Source organism: Nerophis ophidion, linkage group LG11 (genome assembly GCF_033978795.1).
Source record: "Nerophis ophidion isolate RoL-2023_Sa linkage group LG11, RoL_Noph_v1.0, whole genome shotgun sequence".
Taxonomy (NCBI): domain Eukaryota; kingdom Metazoa; phylum Chordata; class Actinopteri; order Syngnathiformes; family Syngnathidae; genus Nerophis; species Nerophis ophidion.
In genome coordinates, this window is record NC_084621.1 from 29,903,121 (window position 1) to 29,931,081 (window position 27,961).

General features: G+C 43.5%; 1 protein-coding gene across 3 annotated transcripts; it reads left to right on the forward strand.

The window, feature by feature from the left end:
- Positions 1-27,961, forward strand: notchl (notch receptor, like). Of its 3 annotated transcripts, none has more exons than XM_061915535.1 (11): positions 1-220; positions 1,932-2,076; positions 4,737-5,069; positions 9,231-9,451; positions 9,772-10,126; positions 10,214-10,389; positions 10,478-10,539; positions 10,615-10,738; positions 24,099-24,196; positions 24,278-24,609; positions 27,127-27,961. In XM_061915535.1, the coding sequence occupies exons 1-11, from the start codon at positions 163-165 to the stop codon at positions 27,644-27,646; spliced, it is 2,424 nt and encodes an 807-aa protein (XP_061771519.1). In that variant the 5' UTR covers positions 1-162; the 3' UTR covers positions 27,647-27,961. The 3 variants fall into 3 exon arrangements, with proteins under 3 accessions (XP_061771519.1, XP_061771520.1, XP_061771521.1); XM_061915536.1 differs by having other exon boundaries at positions 27,130-27,961; XM_061915537.1 differs by having other exon boundaries at positions 1,935-2,076.

Consider the following 27,961-nt stretch of genomic DNA (forward strand, 5'->3'; position numbering starts at 1 on the left):
GAAAAAAAAAGGTCTGGTGAAAAAAAGTAGGCTGAGTGGTTTCTTTAGAAAGTGTCTGTGGTGCTGGTGTCACGGACAACAATGTCCACGACTGTAACTTTGGATATCTAAGACTAGAGGTGTGAAGAGTTACTGGACTGGACTTATTAGACCCTGGGAGACATGAAGATGCTGACTCTGCACTTGTTTGTTCTACTGGGACTGAGCTGGACGAAACGAGGTGGGTCCAAATTTCAACATATGGGAAACTGGCCTTTTTTAAATTTCATGTCTTGAAATAGTTTCAAGAGAAAATAAATGTCATTATTAATTAAAGTGCAGACTGAAAGGGTATGGAAATAACTTTTTTTTTTATTACCTGCCTAAAATATTGAAAATAAAAATAAAATAGCAAACAGCACAAAGGTAAATATGAAGAATGAAAAAGTGGGAAAAAAGTTGTGGAATTTTCCAAAAGATACACTTCAAGTGTCATTTGCAAACCCCGTTTCCATAGGAGTTGGGAAATTGTGTTAGATGTAAATATAAACGGAATACAATGATTTGCAAATCATTTTCAACCCATATTCAGTTGAATGTGCTACAAAGACAACATATTTGATGTTCAAACTGATAAACTTTTTTTTTTTGCAAATAATCATTAACTTTTGAATTTTATGCCAGCAACACGTGACAATGAAGTTGGGAAAGGTGGCAATAAATACTGATAAATGCTCATCAAACACTTATTTGGAACATCCCATTGGGACGGCGTGGCCGCGCGCAACCCGAGGGTCCCTGTTTTAAATCCCCACCTAGTACCAACCTCGTCACGTCCGTTGTGTCCTGAGCAAGACACTTCACCTTGCTCCTGATGGGTGCTGGTTAGCGCCTTGCATGGCAGCTCCCTCCATCTGTGTGTGACTGTGTGTGTGAATGGGTAAATGTGGAAGTAGTGTCAAAGCGCTTTGAGTACCTTGAAGGTAGAAAAGCGCTATACGAGTACAATCCATTGTATTTACCATTACATAAAATGGGTTGTAAAATAAATAAAAATAATCGATTAAAAAAAAAAATTTACTTTAAAAATAAAAAAAAATTATATGTATTTTATATAATATAAGAGAAATGAGAGAAATTATTTTCTTGCTTCCTTATTTGTATTTGATATTATTAAGTAATTGGGTACAATTTTATTCAACAAAACCATTTTTTTAAGTAATAGAGAAATTTATCAGAGCTTTTATCTATTTTATGGAGGAATGTAGTTCATCATAGAACTAGCACCCAATGTTATTAAAAAAGTATTGATATTGAATCGAGAATCGATTCTGAATCGAATCATTACCCCCAGGAATCGAAACGAATCGTGTGGTGCCCCAAGATTCACAGCCCTATTAGATATACTTTGTAAATAAAACCTCTGCATTTTTTTTAATGAATCCTTTGGGCTATTACGCTACTGTCTTTTAATGTTGGTCATTATGGTGGTACTTGGAGAGCCAATTGTTTTCTGAGGTGGTGAAATATGATATATAATTTGTATGAATGGTCCAAATGCTGTGATTTTAATATCCCTCGTTCACTCTAGGAGGTTATACCATTAAGGTACCCACCTGCCAAGCCCATTGTCTTGCTCCATCCCATTCCTCATTGCCAAGGCGACAACCTTTGACCTTTATCGAGTCCTGGCCTATTCCATTTCCTGTTGCTATTCGCTTCTCCTGGAAACTTCCTGTTTATGTCAGGCCCCCTTTTCCTGTTCCCCTCTAACGCTCAGGAGCTGCTCTTTGCAGTTACTCAGGAACAATGAATGCTATTATTGATGTCGCGATAAGACCCAAGAAAAACAGTCCTGATGGTCTTAAGCAGACGAAGTACAGTACTGGCCGCGGCTCGTACACCCCATTTAGAGGCCTCCGTGAAGATATTTTGTTTTTCTCTTTCCACAGCAGCCTCTGGTGACCCGTGGGCACAGTGTCCTGGCAGCAGAAAGTGTAAGGGCAAGTTTGGGGACGGGTCATGTGACAGAGAGTGTATGGAGCCCGAATGCCTCCGAGACGGCCTGGACTGTCTTAAAGACAGAGGCCCCTGCAAGTGAGACATCATCACGTTTATAATCACTTTTTTTCAGGGTTAAAATAGTACTTATCAAATTTTAATGATTATTTTAATGATTATGTTTTTAAATTTCCATGTTTGACACATTTTAAATTATATATTTTCAGTGTAGACACGCTTTAAATCCGAGATACGCAATTTTGAAGTAAAGGCATGCAAGTATACACACACTGAACACATTGCATTGAACAACATGATTATGTTTGCAGTTCAGTTTAATTCAATTCCACACTCTTGTGTATCTAAATGAGGTCACATATTTGTACTAAATTGACGTTAATTTAAATGCAATTAAATGTATTTGTTTATTTAGCATAAAACAGTGTTTCCTAACCACTTGTTGGCCCGCTAAAAAATATCTGTTTCTCAGTATAGGCCGCTGTGATACTCTGTTGCAATACACTTTTCCACCACTTGTGGCACTAATGACAGTGTCAATCGAACAGAAGAACTCTTAAGCTTAAAAAACGTTTCTTGAGCGCTAAAAATTATGACTGAAGTGGCGGTATTTTAACTTGCACTTATATTTTGTTGACGGTTTAGTTAAGAAACATGTTCATTATGAATTTATTTTGTTTATTTTGACACAATTTTTCCTCAGTCATTTATGAGTCCCTACTTATGCAGTTCGTTGAGTTTGTACTTATTTTCTTAAGACTTTTGTGTTAAACAAATACTAATCTTTGTGATTAACACATGGTTTCATATCATGTGACAAGGTTGTAAACTATAAGTTAGATATAACTATTGAATATGAATAAAATCAAGAGTTAGATTCAGTGTTGCTATATTTGAGTGGGCCCCGAGAGCCACTTTGTAGCAGGAAAGGTTAAGAGCCCCTAGCGTAAAAGGTGTAACACAACAAAGGGGTGCACTGCAAATCAATATTCGGCCTATAGACAGCAAATATTTGTTTTTGTCTTTTTAGTTTTTTGCTGCGCATTACCTAGGCAATGCGCAACATAGACAGAGAAGTTACGGCCCAATCAGTGACATGTCTGATAAAACTGTGAGAGGCTAAAGAGGCCCAGATGTTCTTGCCTCCATCCGTTCAATGATCTTTATGAAAATGATATCAAAGGGCCAAGTTGGCACACTATTTTATTGTAGTGGCCTTGTTCAAATTAAACATTTCCCACTGACACAACCCTAATAACACAACAGGTGTGTATTGGGAACAATGTTGCTAGATTCCCATAAATCACGTTGAATGACGGGGCAGGCCACGATAATGAAATGGCGGACCGCGTTAAATGGCGTAGCAGGCCAGATTACGTGATGTAGAAAACCACATCGAATGACATGGTGGACCATACTAAATTACGTGGGGAGCCAACTTAAATTAAATGGCAGACCGTGTTAAATGGTGCGGAAGACTACGTTAAATTATGTTGATTATGATGTGGAAAACCACTTAAATGATGTAGAAGACCACACCCAATGATTTGGAAGACCATATTGAACGACTTGGCGAACCACGTTGAAAGACATCCCAGGCCACATTAAATGACGTGGGAGACCACGTTAAATGATTTGGTGAACGACGTGCCAGACCACATTGAATGATGTGGCTGGCCACGCTAAAAACGGGGCACGCCCAATTTAGTGATGTGGTTGACGCCATACGTGGCGGGCCACTTGAGTGACGTAGAAGACCACTTTAAATGACGTGGCAGACCACATTAAATAACAAGGCAGGCCCCATTTAGTGATGTGGCGGGCCACTATCAATGACGTAGAAGACCACATTAGATGAGGTGGCAGACCACATTAAATGATATTTGGAAGACCACATTGAATGACATAGAAGACCACATTAAACAATGTGAAAAACCACGTTAAACGATGTGGGAGACCATATTAAATGATGTGGCAGGCCAAATGAAAACAACGGGGCAGGCCCCATTTACCATGAATTAATTAACGTGGACCCCGACTTAAACAAGTTGAAAAACTTATTCGGGTGGTCAATTGTACGGAATATTTACTGAACAGTGCAATCTACTAATAAAAGTTTCAATCAATCAATCAATCAATGATTTAGAACTGGTGCGGACCAGGGGAATCCGACTGTTTAATTTATGAATAAATATGTGTTTCTCAGCTGTAGTCTGTATGGGCCAGTTGTAATACAGGGAAGTTTCTCAAGCGCAAAAATTATGACTAAATTAGTGAAGCTGTATTTTCACTTGTAATTTAATCTTATTAACAGTTTATTTTAAAAACGTGTTGGACCACATAAAATGACGTGGAGGGTCAGATCTGGCCCCAGGTCTTGAGTTTAGAAACAGATGGTGTATAATATAGCATATAAAGTCGACAGTGCGGTTTATCATTGAATAAAGTAATGGCACTGAAAAAAGTTGCTACTGGCTGAAGAGCGCCCCCAACTGGCTGTAACTAGGCATGTAAGACAATGCACAACACCAGGCAGCGCATGATGTATCATGTTTATGTTTGCTAATAGTCATCTGTTGATCAATAATTTCACATTATGGGACTTTTGTTGTTATTGATGATAAAAACAATCATACAAATACAATAATTATTGTACGCAGATTAATAATCACTGCATTACGTTACTTTATATAATGATGAATAAATGTAAGTCTAAAACGTTGCTTTCTACATCCTAGTCCGGGCCACATCCCGTACTGCAGCAACCACTATGCCAACTCTCAGTGCGACAAGGGGTGCGACAGCGCCCCCTGCGGGTGGGACGGCAGCGACTGCTTCACGCACCAGAGCCCCCTGTGGGCCAAGGGCACCCTGGTAGTGCACACCAGCATCGCGCACAAAGGCGGCTCCTTCACCAACACAACGCTGCTCTGGGCGCTCAGCGTGCTCCTACGTACGCCGCTCAAACAGAGAGGCTCAGCCCCGCTCGCTGCCAACAGGAACTTGTTTGAGTTTGACCCCCAGCAGCTCGTTGACCTGTTGGCTCAAACAACACCAGCGGATTCAAACGGGTAAGAGATTTCGCCAAAAGGAATGGAACCTTGATTAGTCACAGTGGAACTGTGTCTGAAAACATAGGCGGTCCACATAAAACCTACACGTATGTTAATACTACAATTAATAATTACAGATTTGTTTAAAATGTATGAATACTCTATTTGCCTTTTTAATTAAATATATGCATCCCAGCAAATAATTTGATGACGTCATATTGACCTTGCCCCCTAACCACACCCCCACCGCCAGAGGTATCTTGGCAACCTAGGGTGAACCCTGACTGCGACTACCCTTGGTATAGACATCACCAATTTATGGATCGATCCACTCTCCCCTTACGTGTAGTCTTACTTTGGACTTTCTAAATTTAACGAAACACAGATTTTTTAAACTGTTGTTTAAAGCTAGCTTAGCGATTGGCTTAGCAATTAGCATGCCTCCTTCTGCCTTGCCCGCGGAGTGAAACGTGTTTAGCCTACTAAAAATGTAGTTTATTTGCCGTAATGGGGGTGATTATTATTCAGTTACAGAACGGCTCCACACTGTGTATGGAGACACATAGTTAGCTGCTAGCAGCTTGTCAACCAGAAGACTAAAAGTAAATTTGCGTCAGCTTTTAGGCATCGGCTTTTGTGACTGCCATTAATCAGCGATGGCGATCACATATTTTTTTTTGCAAAAATTGGCCAATACTGAGGCAGCACGATGGGAGAGGGGTTAGTGCATCTGCCTCACAATACGGAGGTCCTGAGTAGTCCTGGGTTCAATCCCGGACTCGGAATCTTTCTGTATGGAGTTTGCATGTTCTCCCCGTGACTGCGTGGGAAGACCCTCCGGGTACTCCGGCTTCCTCCCACCTCTAAACACATGAACCTGGGGATAGGTTGATTGGCAACACTTAATTGGCCCTCGTGTGTGAATGTGAGCATGAATTTTGTCTGTCTATCTGTGTTGGCCCTGCGATGAGGTGGCGACTTGTCCAGGGTGTACCCCGCCTTCCACCTGAATGCAGCTAAGAAAGGCTCCAGTGACCCCCCCGCAACCCCAAAAGGGACAAGCGGTAGAAAATGGATGGATGGATGGATGGGCCGATACTGATGGGTGACTGATCGATTGGCACATCCCTAATTTTTTACATACCAAATAATATATTACAAGAAATTGTTTAGACTTCAGGATCATGTTGAATTAAGAATCAATTCTGAATCCAAGAATCAGAGTCATATTGAATCGTGAGTTGATGTAAGACAGTGTTTCTTAACTTTCGGGCCGGGGCCCCATGTCGGGCTGCGAGCGCCCCCGAGATGGCGCCAAAAAAATATGTGTTTCTCAGCTGTAGTCTGTATGGGCCAGTTGTAATACAGGGAAGTTTCTCAAACGCAAAAATTATGACTAAACTAGTGAAGCTGTATTTTCACTTGTACTTTAATCTTATTAAGAGTTTATTTAAAAAAATATTTATTATACATTTTTCTTATTTGTTTTAGCACAGCATAAGTGTAAGTAATTTTATTTTTGAGTTATTTATGATTCTCTTACATTTGATTATTATTTATTTTCTAATTAATCTGCCATAAGCCTAAGGTTTACGTGTGGAATCAATAATAATCTTTGTGACTAACACATGCGATCATATAATTTGACAAAGTTGTAAATTAAGTAGGTAGGTTAGATATAATTCAAAATTCAAAAATTAAAATCAAGAGTAATATTACTAATTCAGTATTAATATTTGAGTGGGCCCGGGTCCTTCCGTAGTGGAAAACTTGGGCTATGATGTTAAGAACCCCTGCAAATACATTTCGTATTTAGTTGTTAAGTACCGCCCCTGCAAAGACGGCCATTTGTTTCCACCAATCGAGCTTAAATGTTGTTGTTGCTGTTGCTTGTCACGCCGAAAAGTTACTGTGAGTGTTTTGTAGAGCTGTATGAGAAATTTCAAGTCAATTCGACACACATGGTTTACCAACGGCGCCACGATGTGGTGTATGGGTCAGAAAAATAGTAGCAATAGTAGAAATGATGCTGTTCCGTTGTTGTTGTGTTTGTTGTTGTTGTCTCTTTGTCTTAACCCCATCTTGTCCCTGCAATTTCCCCCTCTGTCTTCCTTTTTTTCCCTTTCTACCTTTCTATAACCCTCTTGCTCCGGCCTGGCTGCACCAAATAATAAAATAAATCCATTTAATAAAGTCGAGGACTTCAGAGACCTCGGAGTCTTGTTCCTGAATGAGGGAAGAGTGGATCATGAGATCGACAGGCTGATCGGTGCGGCGTCTTCAGTAATGCGGGCTCTGTATCGACCTGTTGTGGTGAAGAAGGAACTGAACCGGAAGGCAAAGCTCTCAATTTACCAGTTGATCTACATCCCCATCCTCACCTATGGTCATGAGCTTTGGGTTATGACCGAAAGGACAAGATCACGGGTACAAGCGGCCGAAATGAGCTTCCTCCGTCGGATGGCGGGTCTCTCCTTTAGAGATAGGGTGAGAATATCCTTCATCTGGGAGGAGCTCGAAGTAAAGCCGCTGCTCCTCCACATGGAGAGGAGCCAGATGAGGTGGTTTGGGCATCTGGACAGGATGCCACCCGAACACCAGGTGTTTCGGGCATGGAGAAGACCCAGGACACGTTGGGAAGACTACCGTATTTTTCGGATTATAAATCGCTATGGAGTATACGTCGCCCCAGCCGAAAATGCATAGTAAAGAAGGAAAAAAACAAATAAACGTCGCACTGGAATAGAAGTCGCATTTTTGGGGGATATTTATTTGATAAAATCCAACACCAAGAATAGACATTAGAAAGGCAATTTAAAATAAATAAAGAATAGTGAACAACAGGCTGAATAAGTGTACGTTATATGATGCTTAAATAACCAACTGAGAACGTGCCTGGTATGTAACATAACATCTTATTGTAAGAGTCATTCAAATAACTATAACATATAGAACATGTTATACGTTTACCAAACAATCTGTCACTCCTAATCGATAAATCCGATGAAATCTTCTTCCTCGATGTCGCTTCTAAACAACTCTGCCAACTCCAAAGGTATGCGCCACTTCCTCTTGTCGTTTTGTGCTGCATATTTCACTACGTCCAGCTTGTAATCTGCAGTACATGATTTCCTTTCGGTCCAATTTATGTTCAGCCCTTCTCAGTTTTTATAAGTTACCGCCAACGATGAAATGATCCATTTTAATAGCTACGACAGTAGCATTTAGCATATAGCAATTAGAATTCCATGACCCACAATGCACTTCTGCCATGAACCGAATTCTTATTGGTTGACGTGTAAGTGACGATTGCTGACGTGTGTGTGACGATTGCTGACATTTTCTTCGTCTCTTCCGCGAATGAGATAAATAGTATTATTTGATATTGTGTAATCTGCAGTACATGATTTCCTTTTCGGTGCCATTTTTGTTCAGCCCTTCTACGTTTTTGTAAGTTACCGCCAACGATGAAATTATCCATTTTAATAGCTATGGCAGTAGCATATGGCATACAGCAGTTAGCATTCCATGACCCACAATGCACTTCTGCTATGAGCCTCCCCCGCCGAGTTCTTATGGGTTGACGTGTATGTGACGATTGCTGACATTTTCTACGTCTCTTCCGCGAATGAGATAAATATTATTATTTGAAATTTTCAGGAAATGTGTTAATAATTTCACACATAAGTCGCTCCGGAATATATGTCGCGACTTATAGTCCAAAAAATACGGTATGTCTCCCGGCTTGCCTGGGAACACCTCGGGTTCCCACGGGAGGAGCTGGACGAAGTGGTTGGGGAGAGGGAAGTCTGGGCTTCCCTGCTTAGGCTGCTGCCCCCGTGACCCGACCTCAGATAAGCGGAGGAAGATGGATGGATGGATGAAATAAAAATGAGGCAACAAGAGAAGTATCCCAAACTTCTCTTTTGTAAAGTAAATCTGTACAGCCGATATGGGCATCTACATCTACTCTATGATTTGCCTGAGTAGCTGGAAAAGAAAAAAAAAGAAAAAAACAGTAGCAACATAGTAGGCGTGCATGTGTTGACAAAGGTTCACCCTATTGTGTGCAGCGTTTCAGAGGTGTTGAGAAAGGTTCACCCTATTTTGTGCAGCGTTTCAGAGGTAGAAAGGTTGCATTACATTACATCATTGTTATCCATGATTGTTTCTTCCTAGCTCCCTGGTTTTCCTCCAAGTGGACAACCGACCGTGTTCCCGCCAGCCCTCTACCTGTTTCCCGTACGCCACCGAGGCCGCCAGCTTCCTTCGCGCCGTCATGCTGCTGAGGCCCGCCCGGTATCCAGCCCTCCAGGAGCTGAAAGCCGTCATCGCTGTCCGAGGTGTGCAAGACGAGATAGGCAGCAGGGACGAGGAAACGCGGAAGGAGGAAGTCCAAGGTAGAGCTGGCAGCCTCCTGTTTCGTGCAAACACATAGCAACAAACTGCAACATCAATAATGAACATAATGTAGTGGTGAACCGCTGGCCTTGCCACCTTGTTCGCAGTAGAAGGACGGCGTGGCGAAGCCTCCTGTTTGTGAAGTGTATGTTGTCCACCTGTGCATGTCCCACGTAATGGTCATACACTGTTACCTGCCCAAGATAATGGACCACAGTCTCCAAGATTTGCCTGGCTGCTTGCATGTTATTTCTTAGACTAGCAGATATTACACTACCTCAAATAAATCAATCAATTATTATATTGCTTTTTCTTAAAGAGCCGACCCCAGCATGGTTATGGGCCGTGGTTGCCATAGCAGCAGGACTGCTCCTGGCCTTGGCCATGGTGGTCTTCCTAGTGGTGAGGAGGGTGAGGCAGCAGAGAAGGGAGAGAGAGAGTGGCGGCGGCAGCAGCAGTGGAGATGGGCCCCGGGTAAGACACCGCTCCACCGCCACCTACAACAAGAAGGGCAAATCCAAGTCCTGGACGCCGCACAGCGCCACACAGCAGGAGCCCAGAGTGCGTTCGGGGCGGGAGACTGATAAGATGGGCTTGAGGAAGAAGAAGAAAGCCAAAGAAGCGGAAAAGAAAAGAAGGAGAGAACCCCTCGGAGAGGACGCCATGAGAATGAGGTGAGTGACCTTTCAAGAGGAGGCAGGAAGGATCTCGTTAGCTGCTGCAGGTGTACCTAATGATATGTCTCGTGATTTTTTCGTCAGACCTCTCAAGAGGGATCCCGACATCGCCAGCGACACAGACTTCACCCAGAGCTCCATGGAGGACATCAGCGCCAGGTGCGGCAATCGCCCGGACGACGCCTCCATCTGCGACCGCAGGAGCCAGGAGCTGAAACACTACCGGGCTGGAGGCTCGCAGCCCCGCAGGACAGCTCCTTGTGAGTCAAGTCCATACTATTCACCTTGATAAAATATATACACATTACATAATGGGAGTTACAATATGCATCAAATTGTCTTCTTCAGCTTCATCTGGAGGCTGGGAAAGGAACGCCATGCCGCCACCTCTGCTCAGTCCCCCTCAGCAAGTCAGCTCATTTACATAATATAGTAATAATTACAGAATTACTATGGCATTCATATGTTACTGCTTATGTTGGCAGTCAGCAGAGTGGTGCGGACCGGACGGCTCTGTGGTTCTGATCCGCGCGGTGCGTAGTGGACTGGACAGAGTAGTGCTGGAGCTGCTGAGAGCTGGAGTGCCTGTGAATAACACGGATCATACTGGTAATGTACTGGAAGTGTACCGTACGAACAGAATACTGAAATTTAAAGGTTCATCGTTATGGTAATTTCCACCATATTGGAATTGTGTCATCCAAATTCTGGCCTTTATACTTGAATTTACAGTTTCAAGGGGCTTTTAGTAAGCCTTCCGGTGAAGAAAGTGTCGGTAGCTTTAATGCTGATGAGCTCGTTTGTCCGCAACGAAATAGTGTGTCTCCAAGAAGCTAACTCAGCACTTATCCAACACAATTAATCTCATCATACAGTACAGGCCAAAAGTGTGGACGCACCTTCTCATTCAATGTGTTTTCTTTATTTTCATGACTATTTACATTGTAGATTGTCAAATCAAAACTATGAATGTGGAGTTAAGTACTTAACAAAAAAAAGGTGTAATAACTGAAAACATGTTTTATATTCTATTTTCTTCAAAATAGCCACCGTTTGCTCGTATTACTGTTTTGCACACTCCTGGCATTCTCTCGATGAGTTTTAAGAGGTAGTCACCTGAAAGGGTTTTCACTTCACAGGTGTCGTAGCTTTGATTCCTTCAGTGAAGGTTAGAGTGTCCATCCTGAGATTGGTAGGTCCCGAGTTCAAATCCCGGCCGAGTCATACCAAAGACTATAAAAAGGGGACCCATTACCTCCCTGCTTGGCACGCAGTATTAAAGGGGAACATTATCACCAGATCTATGTAAGCGTCAATATATACCTTGATGGTGCAGAAAAAAGACCATATTTTTTTTAACCGATTTCCGAACTCTAAATGGGTGAATTTTGGCGAATTAAACGCCTTTCTGTTTATCGCTCTTTTGGCGATGACGTCAGAACGTGACGTCACAGAGGTAATACAGCCGCCATTTTCATTTTCAACACATTGCAAACACCGGGTCTCAGCTCTGTTATTTTCCGTTTTTTTGACTATTTTCTGGAACCTTGGAGACATCATGCCTCGTCGGTGTGTTGTCGGAGGGTTTAACAACACTAACAGGGAGGGATTCAAGTTGCACCACTGGCCCGAAGATGCGAAAGTGGCAAGAAAACTGCCGCCAGTGTCTGCACATTTTACTGGCGATGACAGACATGGCACAGAGATGTATGGATAACCTGCAGATGCATTTGCAACGATAAAGTCAACGAAATCACAAAGGTGAGTTTTGTTGTTGTTGTTGACTTATGTGCTAATCAGACATATTTGGTCGCGGCATGACTGCCATCTAATCAATGCTAACATGCTATTTACCGGCAATGCTAAAGCAGACATGGCACAGAGATGTATGGATAACCTGCAGATGTATTTGCAACTATATTACGTTTCCTTCCACCCACATTTAAATAAAAAAAAACATTTACCAATCGACGGATTTAAGTTCCTCCAGTGTCACAAGATACGAAAGCTGTGATCGTTTGGTCCGCACATTTTACCGGTGATGCTAACGCAGCTATTCGGCCATGCTATGGCTATGAATAGCGTCAATAGCTATTCTCTCAATAGCTTCAGTTTCTTCTTCAATACTTTCATACTCCAACCATTCGTTTCAAAACATGCGTGATCTGTTGAATCACTTAAGCCGCTGAAATCCGAGTCTGAATCCGAGCTAATGTCGCTATATCTTGCTGTGCTATTTGCCATTGTTTGTTTACATTGGCAGCACTGTGTGACGTCACATGAAAATGGATAGTGTATTCGCAGAGAGTGAAAAAAAGGCACTTTAAAAGCTTTTTTTAGGGATATTCCGGGACCGGTAAACTTTTGAAAAAAAAACTTCAAAAAATACAACAAGCCACTGGGAACTCAGTTTTATTGTTTTTAACCCTTTTGAAATTGTGATAATGTTCCCCCTTAAGGATTGGAATTGGGTGTTAAATCACCAAAAATTGGTAACTTTAACAATCTACATTGTAGATTGTTAAAGTTACCAATGATTGTCACACACACACTAGGTGTGGCGAAATGATTCTCTGCATTTGACCCATCACCCTAGATCACCCCCTGGGAGGTGAGGATTTAACACCCAATTCCAACCCTTAATACTGAGTGCCAAGCAGTGAGGTAATGGGTCCCATTTTTATAGTCTTTGGTATGACTCGGCCGGGATTTGAACTCACGACCTACCGATCACAGGACGGACACTAACCTTCACTGAAGGAATCACAACTACGACACCTGTGAAGTGAAAACCCTTTCAGGTGACTACCTCTTAAAACTAATCGAGAGAATGCCAAGAGTGTGCAAAACAGTAATACGAGCAAACGGTGGCTGTTTTGAAGAAACTAGAATATAACACATGTTTTCAGTTATTTCACCTTTTTTTTGTTAAGTACATAACTCCACATTCATAGTGCTACAATGTAAATAGTCTTGAAAATAAAGAAAATACATTGAATGAGAAGGTGCGTCCAAACTTTTGGCCTGTATTGTATATCATATAAAACAAACAGAACATTAAGAAATGGGGCATGAGGTCACGGTATGCGAACAACATTACACTCACATTGTAACAAAAATAGCATAGTGGGTTAGCCTGTTCGCTAAAGAAATACAAAACGATCATACCTAATCTGTAAAAACAAATCGGTCTGTCAGTTTCATCACCAAATTGCTTCTGTAAGATTTTAATTCTACACTGAATTACTTTAAATTGAAAAACATTACCATTATTATTTTTACGGTTAAATCCTGGCAACTGAGTTGCCAGTTTTTTTAACTGTAAAATCAATGGTTGTTGTTTTTACAGTGCATTGCTGTAAAATGTTGCCACTTTTATTATAACCGTGAAATTTACTGATTATTTTTTTAAACAGTGGCTTCCATGTCGGTAGCTGACTGATGGATGGTTGTCACAGTTTTTTGAAAAAAAAATTAAGATGTGCAGTCGTTAGTGATGTGCAGATCGATACTAGAATATAAATACCGCCGATACCAGAGCTCTATGTTCCAATATTGATATTTAAATCAAAACAGCGATACTTTAGTTCAGGGGTGTCCAAACCTTTTCCACCTAAGGCCGCATATTGAAAAGTCAACGTATGCGGGCGCTATATTGATATTTTTTTTATTGAAAGAAAATGCTACAAACAGATATCGTGTAAGCTAAGTGTTATAAGTATATCATTATTAATTATTAGTTAGAAAATTTCAGCTTTTTCACATAACATGCCGATTTTTTTGCTCTTTTCTGTTACATTTTTCATCCTGTTTTTTTCCATGCAAGAATAGAATAAAATATTAATAACATGATTGTATAACTGCATAACCTATTGTTTACTTTTTTTTTTGCCTGTATGACAATATTAATGTTCAGCTACACATTATACAGTGTTTATTGTTGTTGTCGTAATTTTTCAAATTAATTCATAAGTGAGTATTACTTGGTTTTAAATCAAGTAATTAAACTTTGTTTGTATTTTAAGTATATTTAATTTATATTTTGAGAGCTCCTAATATTTTCGATCAGGCGTGTCTAAAGTTTTTCCACTAAGGGGCGCATACTGAAAAGAGGGGCCATTTTGACATCTTTTTCATTTAAAAAAGAAAATTCTGAAATCATACATTTGTAATATATATTTAAAGACAAACCTTTATGTTATAGATGACTAAGTATATTATTATTAATTATTAGTTTAAAAAAATGTTATTCCGATGTTTTGCTCTTTTTTCTTACATTTTACTGTTGTTGTTTTTTGGATAGATGTTATTCTTTGAAAAGAAAAACAACTTTGAAAATTATAGCAGACGTTAGGTATATTCGCACAAAGTGTCGGTATCGGATAGATATCGCCAATACCAGCCTGAGTTTTGCTTGGTATTGACTCCACTGGTGGAGAGCTGGTGTGCATCAAAGATGCACGTTAAAAAAAGCATGGGAAGGTTAAAGGGGAACTACACTTTTTTTGGAATCTTCTCAATCATTCACAATCTTTAAGTAAGACAAGAAAAACATTTCTTTTTTTATGCATTCTACGTTACGAAGGTCCTGGGTTCGATCCTGCACTTGGGATCTTTCTGTGTGGAGTTCTCCCCTTGACTGCGTGTAATCCCTCTGGGTACTTTGGCTTCCACCTACCTCCAAAGACATGCACCAGGGGATAGGTTGATTGGCAACACTAAATTGGCCCTAGTGTGTGAATGTGCATGTGAATGTTGTCTGTCTATCTGTGTTGACCCTGTGATGAGCTGGCGACTTGTCCAGGGTGTATCCTGCCTACCACCTTAATGCAACCGAGATAGGCTCCAGCGACCCCTCGCTACCCCGAAAGGGACAAGCGGTAGAAAATGGATGGATGTAATTCGTAAATTAAAAAAAATCAGCTAACAATGGAGTCAATAGAAGTCGCTCTAAAAACTAATTAAGGGCTCTAAAAACCTCCAACAACCTTTTATATACATGCTGTAAGTACATATGTAATGTAGTAGCAGACGTATTCATAATAACATGTAATATTTACCTATTTTTGCTGATTTTAAGCATACAGAGGCGTATTAATTTCATAGAGGCATCAAAACTGTCACGGCTCAGTATATCACAGTTTAAGAGGAACCGAAGGATGCAGACAGACAAAAGGTGAGCCGAACTGTTCTTTACTTGGGTAGCGTATTCACAGAAAGGTGCTCCTTACAGGAGGGAACAAAAGGTGACGGTGCGAAAAGGAGAACTCAAAATGGGCACCATGGAAAAAACAAAAACTAATATATAAAACTAGAACAAACTTGGGTTGGAGTTGCAAGACGTGCAACCGTTGACGTAGACACCAAGCTGGATGGCACTGGGAGCGGCCAGGATAACAAGCAGCAAGAAACACGAAACATGGAAGTGGTCAGAATTGGAAAGCCGAGGAGTGGAATCACCAAGTGCCATCCAGCTGCCATGGTGCTGCTTAAATATCATCCGGGTAAATGGGAAGCAGCTGTGGACGTCTCACAACTCCGCCCACTATAGTGAAACAGGAACTCTAAGGGAAAGGAGAAATGAAGTGAAGGTCAACAAGGTCAACAGCACCAACAAAGGAAAACTAAATACGAACCACAAGGTGGCAACAGGTGGTGAAATTATCCCACCCCTTAATCAATGGACGCCACCTGGCAGACCTCCTGTTTTTTCAGGAAATCTATGATAAAAATAGGTAATTAGTGTTTTATCAATGATAAGGGAACGAGAGATCCAAGAACGATACTCTGGGGGGTAACCCTTCCAATCGATCAGAAACTGCACCACCCCTGCCTCGCCTCCTGGCGTCCAGGATGGTGTTGACTATGAAGGCCGGATGACCCTTCACCTGCAGAGGAGCTGGGGGAGACACTGATGGAGGGCTAAGGTCGCTCGACTTGACGGGCTTCAGGCGGGAGACGTGGTAGACTGGGTATGACTTGAAAGACTTAGGTACCTTGAGTCGAGCTCTGACAGGAGTAATCATCCGCTTCACCTCGTATGGTCCAATGAATCTCGGTGCCAGTTTATTTGACTCTTCTGGCAGTGTAATATCTCTGGATGATAGCCAAACTTTTTGGCCGGGTTTGTAGTCCGGGGCTGGTCTGCGATGACGATTTGCCATGGTTTGGTTTCTTCTGGCAGTGCGAGATAGGGCACACTGGTAGTGAAGTGAAGTGAATTATATTTATATAGCGCTTTTCTCTAGTGACTCAAAGCACTTTACATAGTGAAACCCAATATCTAAGTTACATTTAAACCAGTGTGGGTGGCACTGGGAGCAGGTGGGTAAAGTGTCTTGCCCAAGGACACAACGGCAGTGACTAGGATGGCGGATGGGGGAATCGAACCTGCAACCCTCAAGTTGCTGGCGCGGCCACTCTACCAACCGAGCTACGCCGCCCCACATCACGCCAAACACGGTGTGCCCGGCGCAGGAAGGCAGTCACGGAAGGGACTGCGGACTCTACTTCCTGAGAGGCAAATATAGGAGGCTGGAAACCATGCACCACATGAAAAGGAGACCGGCCAGTTGATGAACAAATGAGAGTGTTACGGGCATACTCCACCCAAGGGAGATAGGTGGATCTAAATGATGGATGTTGGTGACAAACACATCTCAAGGCCCCCCCTACATCCTGGTTGGCTCTTTCAGATTGTCCATTCGATTGCGGGTGGCATCCTGATGAGATACTGACGGTGGGCCCCAAAAGGTTGCAGAATGATTTCCATGTAGCAGATGAAAATTGAGGACCTCTGTCTGACACCACATCAATGGGGATTCCGTGAAGACGAACCACATGGGTGACCAGCAGTTTGGCAGTTTCCAGGGAGGACGGGAGTCTACGAAGGGGGACAAAGTGTGTGAATTTGGAAAATCTGATGACAGAAAACCCCCTTGAGATGGGTACACCTGTGACAAAGTCCAGAGCAATGTGCGACCATGGACGAGAGGGGATTGGAAGGGGCTGCAGCAACCCCGCAGGAGCCTGATGGGAAGCCTTGCTCCTGGCGCAGACAGCGCATGCAGCCACAAATCTCTTCGTGTCCCTGTGGATGGTTGGCCACCAGAACCGATGAGTGAGTAGGAACTCAGTGTGTCTGGCACCTGGCTGGCAGGCAATCTTGTGGGTGTGAGCCCAAGACAAGACTTCTGGACGGAGGGTTCTCGGTACAAAAAGGCGACCAGGGAGGCAGCCAACAGGAGATGGGGAGTCCTTGATAGCCTCCGACACACGGCCTTAACCTCCCACTGTAATGCGCCAAGGATCCGGGACTGGGGTAGGATGGTCTCTGGGGGGTGTTTTCTGTTGGGGGAGAGAACATCCTCGACAAGGCGTCAGGTTTACCATTGAGTGACTCTGGGCGAAAGGTGATGCAGAAATCAAACCTTGTGAGGAATAGGGCCCAACGAGGCTAGCGGGAAATGAGGCGTTGAGCAGAGTGGAGGTAGGCTAGATTACGATGATCCGTATAAATTATGATTGGATGTTTGGCACCCTCCAGCCAGTGCCTCCATTCTTGTAGGGCCAGGACCACTGCCGGAAGCTCTTGGTTCCCAAATATCATAGTTCCTCTCTGCAGGTGAAAGGCGTTTGGATAAGAAGGCGCAGGGGTGCAGCCTCCGATCGGCACTGGAATGCTGGGACAACACAACCCCTAAACCGGTGTCAGATGCGTCCACCTCAACAAAAAATGGGAGATCATGATTATAGTGAACTACTACAGGAGCAGAGGTAAAAAGAGATTTAAGGCGTCGAAAAGCCTGGCCAGCCTGTGAGGACCACACAAACGGAACTTTAGAGGATGTTAATCTATTTAAATGCTGCGCTACTTTACTAAAGTCTCTAATAAAAAGTCGGTAAAAGTTGCGAACCCTAGAAACCGTTGTAACAGCTTTCTGGATGACGGTGTTGGCCAGTCTACCACAGCTTGGACCTTAGCTGTGTCTGGCTTAACCTGCCCCTTCTCTACAATCAGCCGCAGAAACGACACTGTGGGAGAATGGCGAACGCGGTAAAGGTGGTAATCTTGGTCGAGGAAGATCTCCGGTGGAAGCAAAACGGCCCCTAGTAGGGCGCGCAGGACAGCGAACGATGACGTGGTCCGAAGCTCCACAGTACAGGCACAACCGCAACCTTAGCCGTCGAATCCTCTCTGCTGATGACAGACGGCTGTCACCCAGCTGCATGGGTATCGCGCCCTATAGCCCCTCCTCTGGGGCACTGCAGTCAGAAGGCGGAAGTGACCCTCCCTGAGGCTTGGACGGTGATTGTGGAGACCTGGTAGGTGACTGCCATCTGGTGGACGGAGGATCCCGACCCTTTTGGGTTTGTCGCTCTCGTAGGCAGTTGTCCAATCGGATGGAGAGCGAAATGAGCTCCTCGTGGGTCTGGATTTTGTCACGGGCAGCCAGCTCATCTTAGATGCGGGGGCTAAGGCTAGCCAGGAATATTCCCCGCAATGCGCTCTTCCCCCAGCCACTCTCCGCTGCCAGGATCCGGAAGGAGATTGAGTGGTCGGCTACAGAGTAGGACCCCTGGCGAGTCGCGAGGAGGCGGCTGTCTGCCTCTCGTTTCCTCACAGGGTGATCAAAAACGCTGCGCAGCTCAGCAGAAGACAAGGGTAGACTGGAACGAAATTTTGGTTTTCTCTCACATATCTCCATAGCCCAGCGTGCTGCTCTTCCAGCCAGTAGACTGAGTATATATGCCAAACAGGCGGGGTCCGATGAGTACGAGTGAGGCTGCTGTGCAAATACTAAGGAGCACTGGTATAAAAAAAGTCTGCATTTTCCGAAGTGCCCCTCATACCTGGATGGGTGTGGTATGCTGGGTTCTCGGGTACAAAAACCCGATGTCGAGGCGTCGGAGGAACCAAAGTTTCCAGCTGCAGGTTGAGTTACCTCTGAGCCGGCAGCGGGTGAGGTACAAACATGCGGGTGTGCATCTCTTGCACCAGTGTTGTCAGGTTAGCCAAACTCTGTTCATGATGGCTTATTTTCTGGCCATGAGCCCTGAGAGCCAGTCGAACAGGATCTTTGTCTGCGCGTTCCATAATGACTTGGTGATTCTGTCACGGCTCGGTATATCACAGTTTCAGAGGAACCCAAGAATGCAGATGGACAAAAAGTGAGTCGAACAGTTCTTTACTTGAGTAGCGTACTCACAAAAAGGTGTTCCTCACAGGAGGGAACAAAATGCGACGGTGCAAAAAGGAAAACTCAAAATGGGCACCGTGGAAAAAACAAAAACTAATATATGAAACCAGAACAAACTTGGGTTGGAGTTGCAAGACGTGCAACCGCTGACGTAGACATCAAGCTGGATGGCACCGGGAGCGGCCAGGATAACAAGCAGCAAGAAACACAAAACATGGAAGTCGTCAGAAGGGGAGAGCCGAGGATTGGAACCACCAAGTGCCATCCAGCTGCCAAGGTGCTGCCAAAATATCATCTGGGTACATGGGAAGCAGCTGTGCACATCTCACAATTCCGCCCATTATGGGGAAACAGGAACTCTAAGGGGAAGGAGAAATGAAGTGAAGGTCAACAAGGTCAACTACACCAACAAAAAAAAACTGAATACAAACCACAAGGTGGCAGCAGGTGGTGACAAAAACCTTCCCTTTGTCTTTAACAACAACACTGACTACAACTCATGCAGACTTCATTAGGGACAAGAATCGAAAACAATCTCTTACTGTACAATGTCTTCTTTCACTGGAAAGCCAACTGATAGGATGTTTATATCTTCTGGCTTTGACGAATAATTAATTATAATCCTCGTGAAAGGGTTAACAAAAAAAGGTGGATTCGCCTTTCCGTGTCTTTTCCGCCATCTCTCGGTCCACGTTGACCAACTTCTCAGTTTATGGTCTTCTTCACACTGCATGTCTATTCCCATTTTTTTTTGCTCACATGCAACATGTATTGGCTTTTTTCACGTTATTGTGAACAGTGCAATTCCGAATTTTTCATATCCGGCCCACCCAGGCCTCTTTTGTATGTGGAAATAAATTGGATATATATGCGATGCTTCCTCAACATGTTCAGGTCGCATTCAACCGACCGGACGGCTATCAAAAATCCATTGGCGTCATAATTATTCGACAAAAAAGACGATTACAAAATAAGTAGTTGACAACGGAGCAGAAAACAGGTGAAAATAAAATGTTTTAAGAACTCACGTGAAAGTTCCACCACTGACTGCTCGCCCATAGATATGCCCTTCAAGCAGATATCAAAGCAAAAATATCTTATAAAACTGCCAGAGCCAAAATACTTGTCTTTTTCCTTCTTAATCTTAGATGCCCAATAATTCGGTTCAGAAAATGTTGACTTTTATTGCACAAAATCCTTGAAATTGCCCCAAATCTGGCAGTACTGAGACCGACTAGAGCTGAAGCCATTTTACTTCTGTAAACACTGCAGTTCGTGCAACGTCATGTCTGCATGCAGGGTCAGATTGCATTCCCTTTTTTTGGAACGCTTACTAAAAATCTCGGATTTGACTAATAATCTGAACTGGACATCCGACCCCGTAGTGTGAATGTCGCAACCTGTGTCCACAACCTTTTACTATTCAGGCAAGAGGTATGATTTATGATCTAGAATCAACTTTCACAATCTCAGAGGCAAAGCAGCAGCTCACCGGCTCAAAACATCATTATAGCAGCATTGGTTAGTTGCCTCTAAGATCAATGCACCACTAAAATTGGGCCATAATGTTAGCACTTATAATACCTATATTGCTAATACTTGGTTTATATCCAGGTCATGAGATGTAAATAAGGTTCTGTGTGGCAATGTTTTGATGTTTTGGGCCATCAGGGCCAGCCAGGCCTTCTCTGCTGGCCTGACAACCAGAAATCATGATCATAATTAAAGATAAAATTATTTTTTAATTTACTTTCCCTAAATATCTAAAAGTATTCATATTCTCTTCATGTTATATTATGCTTGTTCCCGTGCTGTTGTTTTTAGTTTTAGTTTGTATCCAATCATAATTCAACTAGCTTATGTTGCCATGCTGTACGAAATCTGCCTAAGGGCTTCAGAATCAAAAATGCGGGTGTCCGTGCACTGTCAGTGAACGGGGACATACAGTGATACACAGTTGTGATAGCCAATCAGATCACACGTTGTTGACAGTAGCCTATCTAAGTAGCCTGATGTTAACGAGACTGTAATTGAATACTCACTTGTCATTCCTAAGTGAGTATCCATTCACAAGTTTCATTTTAGCAGGAAGTGTTGCGTCGTAGCCAGAACGGGATTGCGGAGCAGGAGAACAAAACGTTGATTAGATGGCAGATATATATTTGCAAGGCCATTTTCAAGAAGGCTATTTAAAGAGAACCTACATCTTGTGAGACGATGTCGGCCAACCCCGCAAGCTAGCTCAGCTATTCCGACGATGAAATTGGGAAATGCCCGCTTTTTCCACTCGAATAAGCCGACGACGAGGGGTACCACTGGCTTATATGGCGTCGAATAGGTTCTATAAATTGTGAGTTCAAATATTTATTTATTTTACTTTTAATATGTTTTTTGCAATTTCAATTTTGACAGTACCGTATAAGATATGTTTTAATTGGTGATGCGATTTAATTGATTTTTAAAAAAGCCAGAAATTAACCCGTTTTGTACACCGTTCAATGCCCAGTAGGGAGTAATGTGTTCCTGTATAGTATTTCTTCAGCAATTTTCAAGTGATGACATAAATTATGGTATTTAAAGAGGTAATTATTGAAGTCGGACATCACTGAAGGCCTAGGTGGGAAACGCAAGGCCTGCCACTAATATGTTTGGGAGGACGCTATGGTGTAATCTATCAGTTGCTTTGTTAACCACCTCAAACTTGCTGTTAGGGCTGCATGATTATGGACAAAATAATCACCATTATTTTCATCAATATTAAAATCATTATTATTTATTATTAAATAGACATATGTTAGCACATTCTATTTTAAACAAACAGTATGTAAATGAGGCTTTCATTTAAAAAAAAAAAATATTAAAAAAAAAATTAATCCATTCCTTTTCTACCGCTTGTTCCTTTCGGAGTCACAGTGGGTGCATGAGCCATTAATACAAAATAAAATGTACAAAAGGTTAATTAAAATAGATATGCCATTGCATCCGTTGTGGTGAAGAAGGAGCTGAGCCGGAAGGCTAAGCTCTCAATTTACCGGTTGATCTACGTTCCCATCCTCACCTATGGTCATGAGCTTTGGGTTATGACCGAAAGGACAAGATCGCGGGTACAAGCAGCCGAAATGAGTTTTGTCCACCGGGTGGTGTGGCTCTCCCTTAGAAATAGGGTGAGAAGCTCTGTAATCCGGGAGGAACTCAGAGTAAAGTCACTGCTCCTCCACATCGAGAGGAGCCAGATGAGGTGGTTTGGGCATCTGGTAGGGATACCACCCGAACGCCTCCCTGGGGAGGTGTTTAGGGCACGTCCGACTGGCATGAGGCCACGAGGAAGACCTAAGACATGTTGGGAAGATCTTGTCTGGCCTGGGAATGCCTCGAGATCCCTTGGGAGGAGCTGGACGAAGTGGCTGGGGATAAGGAAGTCTGGCCTTCTCTGATTAGGCTGCTGGCCCCGCGACTCGGCCTCGGATAAGCGGAAGAAAAGGGATGGATGGATGGATCATAAAATGGAAACAAGTGAAAAAATAAGATTACTCAAGAAAGGCACATACAAAGGAGCACATTCATTGTATTGCTAATAAAACGTTGTTACCTCCGTTATTTTTGGTGTGTCTTTGAGCGGTGGATGGATTAAGGGTCCTTCGGGGCATTTGCACTTTTGTAACTGTTCGTTGGGACTTTGAGATGGCTGTTGAGAAAAATAAAGAAAGTGTTGTTCATGCTTAATGTGTCTCTGCAACTCGACAGGTTGTTTGGCTGTGCACAGCAACGTAGCTTCGCCTTGCAACTCGATGTAGTGTTTGTTGTTGGTTCATCCGCACGGGAGTAATTCCGGGTTTTGGAAACGAGCGGGAGTGACTGGAGAACGGCGAGGTGTGTGTGTGGTCGTGTTTCGGGGTAAAAATGCGTGCCTGTTGGTAATCTTTGGGTACCTCTGCTGGAGGAGAGGGCTCCGATGTAATATTGCATTTATTTCTCCAAATATTTACTCGCTCCTGGCTGATTTACCTTCAACTTCTGTTGTCACTCACTCTTACTCGCTCTCACATGAGTCCACTGCATCGGTCGACCCCTGGTGGTTGGTTATTTGTTGGTTAGCCACGTGCTTGGTGTGAAATGCAATAAAGCCTTCCATCCATTCATTTTGTACCGCTTATCCCTTACGGGGTCGCAAGTGGTGCTGCAGCCTATTCCAGCTGCACACCGGCGGAAGGCGGAGTACACCCTGGACAAGTCTGTTGTTTTTTATGTTAATAGCGCAGACGATCATCCTCATTTAATTGTAGCTTCCGAAATCGTGATCACGATTAAAAGCCCTACCTTCTGTATATCACCACTTAAAATGCATTAAAAATTAGATACATGTTCTCGACTTACATCGGGATTGCGAATGATAGGCAACATTCCTAAAACAATGCAGTTCTCCTTTAAAGGTCATGTTGGTGAAGATCAGCATAAGGCGAGTGTTTATTTGAGTATCTGGTGTAACTTACCCCCTTCTTTCCTCTCTTCCACCTCCAGCTCCCCTGCTGCCTTCCTCAGAACAAAGTTAATGTTAGCGCCTCACGCTCCAAAACAAGCATTCACTTTGTTCATTCACTTACGCTTGCATCTTGTCTTTTCCTCACGTCTGCATACACCTCCAAACATCCATTTTCTCCCGCTCCTCCACCCGGGCTTGACTCTGTTGTGTTATGGTTGTTCATTGGCTGACTTACTCCCTCCCTTCTTCCTTCCCCCCTCCAACTGGGAATACACATCACCTCACTCAGGGAGATCGGCCCTGCACTGGGCAAGCTCAGTTAACCACCTCTCCCTAACAAGGACGCTTGTACGCTACGGCGCCGCCGTGGACTTGCAAGACAATAAGGTAAGGTCGTCATGCCAACACAGCAGCAAACAATCTTTTCAAAAGATGGGTTGAAATATGTAATCAATCATTCTCCACCAGGGTGAGACCCCTCTGTTTCTCTCCGCCTTGTACGGTTGCTACGACACCGCCCGGCTTCTCCTCCTTCATGGCGCCAACCTCGAGCTGCATGACCGCAGAGGGCGCCGCCCGGTGGACGTAGCCCGGGAAGGCCAGCATCACCAAGTCCTGGAGCTCCTGTTGGCTCACCAAATCCAACGAGGGCCCGCACCCGTTGACTCGGCCAACGAGATGCTGTGGGAAGAGCGCGCTTTGATGTACTCGCCGTGGGTCGGCACGCAAGGGATGCCTGGACGGAGCGCCTCCTTCTCTGGGATGGTAGCGCATCGAGATATGACCCCACCGCCACAGAGGTAAACATTCCGAATTATCCCCCCAAAACTCGAGTCAATCTCAGCTAAGGGGGCTTATTGCGTAGTTTAATGCATAAAGAACCGTAATATGTCCATCCATCCATCCATTTTCTACCACCTATTCCCTTTTGGGGTCGCGGGGGGCGCTGGTGCCTATCTCAGCAAAATCGGGCGGAAGGTGGTGAACACCCTGGACAAGTCGCCACCTCATCGCAGGGCCAACACGGATAGACAGACAACATTCACACACTAGGGCCAATTTAGCGTTGCCAATCAACCTATCCCCAGGTGCATGTCTTTGGAAGTGGGAGGAAGCCGGAGTACCCGGAGGGAACCCACGCATTCACGGAAAGAACATGCAAACTCCACACAGAATGGTCCCGAGCCCGGGATTGAACACAGGACTAATCAGGACCTTCGTATTGTGAGGCAGACGCATTAACCCCTGTTCCACTGTGAAGCCCCCCATAATATGTCCTATTTCGGAATTGTAAATGGCAGCGACAATCTGCTTGGGTTTTCTTAATCAAACAAAAGTTAGTTCGTGTTGTAAATGATGAAGCTTAACTTAAAAACTGCATCATCTGCATTGTAAAGTACACTTGCAGAACATTACCGGAAATGTAAAAGGGAAATACAAGTGGGCAAAAGATAGACCCTTGTGGAACTCCTTATAGCTATGTAGGCCAGTTTACTGTATTAGTTAGTCCTACCAGGTCGAGTTGTTAAAGCCCTACTGAAACCCACTACTACCGACCACGCAGTCTGATAGTTTATGTATCAATGATGAAATATTAACATTGCAACACATGCCAATACGGCCGGTTTAGTTTAGTAAATTGCAATTTTAAATTTCCCGAGAAGTTTATTGTTGAAAACGTCGTGGAACGATGACGCATGCGCGTGACGTCACGGACTGTAAGGAAATATTACCGCTGAACGACTCGCGGCTAAAAGTCGTCTGCTTTAACCGCATAATTACACAGTATTTTGGACATCTGTGTTGCTGAATCTTTTGCAATTTGTTCAACTAAAAATGGAGAAGTCAAAGTAGAAAGATGGAGTTGGGAAGCTTTAGCCTTTAGCCACACAAACACACGGTGATTCCTTGGTTAAAATTCCCGGAGGGGAAACTTTACTATGGATCAGAGCGGTCAAGCGAACATGGGTCCCGACCAAATGTCAACCAGCAGTTTTCGGTGAGAAAATTGTGGTAAAAAGTCGCTTCTTACCGGAGATCAGCTGAGCTTGCGCCGTCCATACAGCTGCCGTCGACTTGCCACAGATACTGGCCGCAAGACACCCGTGGACACACCCCTCTGACTATCAGTTACTATTAAACTCACTAAAACTCTAGCAACTTAATAGAAAGATAAGGGATTTCCCAGTATTATCCTAGTAAATTTGTCTAAAAACATCTGAATCTATCCCAATGCAATCGCCTTTTTTTTTTTTTAACTTTATTTTTTTTTTTCTAGTCCTTCCCTATCAATATCCTCGAACACAAATCTTTCATCCTCGCTCAAATTAATGGGGAAATTGTCGTTTTCTCGGTCTGAATAGCTCTTGCTGCTGGAGTCTCCCATTAAAAACAATGTGAGGATCCCTCACACTTGTGACGTCATCGTCTGCAACTTCCGGTAAAGGCAGGGCTTTTCTGTTAGCGACCAAAAGTTGCGAACTTTATCGTCGATGTTCTCTACTAAATCCTTTCAGTAGAAATATGGCAATATCGCGAAATGATCAAGTATGACACATAGAATGGACCTGCTATCCCCATTTGAAAAAGAAAATCTCATTTCAGTAGGCCTTTAAGGGTGTGAATCTTTGATCCAATTACTGGGGTGATGATTCGATCCAGAATCGATTCTTGATTCAACATGATTCTTGATTCAAATCGATTCTCGCCATGTAAAATTATAATGAAACTTTTTCAACAGGTTATAAAAGCTCTTCCTGTTTACATGGAGATGGCCTAAAAACATTTGTTTAAAAATTGATTAAAAAAATAAAGTTTTATATTGATTTCTGCTAATTATTAATTGATTTAGAATCGGAATGAATAAGAATCATGATTCGAATTGGGTTATTTTTGCACCCCTACTAATTGTATCCACTTTAATGACTGAATCTTGTGATAAATGGTAAATAAATGTATAGCGCTTTTCTACCTTCAAGGTACTCAAAGCGCTTTGACACTATTTCCACATTCACCCATACACACACACATTCACACACTGATGGCGGGAGCTGCCATGCAAGGCCCTAACCACGAACCATCAGGAGCAAGGGTGAAGTGTCTTGCCCAAGGACACAACAGGCGTGACGAGGTTGGTAGAAGGTGGGGATTGAACCAGGAACCCTCAGGTTGCTGGCACGGCCACTCTCCCAACTGCGCCACGCCGTCCCCTGATGAATAAATTTGTGCGATAAAACTTTTTATGGTATTAAAAGATGAAAGCAATGCATTAATAATTGTGCCCTTTCCAAGGTAGTGATTATATAATGATGTCTCAGCAGTAACTGGTCCATGGGCAGCGTACAATACCCGCCCCCTCAGAACTGGCGACCGCAGCTCAACCAATCAGCAACTGCGCTGGTGCCTCCCAGAGTCATGGGCCGCTCCCCTCGGCCAATCAGCACCTTGCAGGAGGTCACCTCGGAGGACGAGGACCGGGAGAGACAACAGGAAGTTCCCCGAGCAGTGACACCTCACTTCCTGTCACCCCAGCCGGCCCCCCGGCAGCGCTCCTTCTCGTGTACCCAGCATGCCTTGCAGCGCCGCTCCAGCGCCCACCAGCTGGAGCCCAACTACCTGATTGTGACTGACAGAGCAGCCAGTGAGCACACGGAAAGGGTGATGATGTCACCTACTGCGGATTCTGCGCCTCAATCGGATCGCCAGTCGGCGGCAAATGGCGACGACTCTAGTGGTTGCAGAGCGGTGCAAGCTCTCATTAGCGCCTCCAATTTGGAGCCAAAACCTCCGTCGGAAAGGTCACACAACAACGCTGACGCCACACAGACGGCCTTGTGAAAGAAGCAAAGAGCAATACAATATTGATCAATCAATCAAAGTTTATTGAGGCTTCACAAACCACAAGGACATCCCCTGATCTGAACATATTGTATATCCTACAAGAAAAACTCCAATTGCCTGATTATATTAACTTCCTGCCCTTTTGACCCATTTGTTACATGTCAAATGTACAAACTTACACTCTTTTATCCTTCTTATAAATTATTTGTGACTATTTTGTGTTTCAAAGATGGGACGGTGAGAGTTGCACATTTTTTGTAATAAAATGTTTGAGGAAAATTGTATGCAATAAAAGGGACTCTTTTCATAGAA

Excerpts from the sequence above, each read along its gene's own strand:
- notchl (XM_061915535.1), top strand. The coding sequence starts at position 163 with ATGAAGATGCTGACTCTGCACTTGTTTGTTCTACTGGGACTGAGCTGG. Across the intron at positions 221-1,931 it reads ACTGAGCTGGACGAAACGAG|CAGCCTCTGGTGACCCGTGG; the intron begins GTGGGTCCAAAT and ends CTCTTTCCACAG. Across the intron at positions 10,127-10,213 it reads GAGGACGCCATGAGAATGAG|ACCTCTCAAGAGGGATCCCG; the intron begins GTGAGTGACCTT and ends TTTTTTCGTCAG.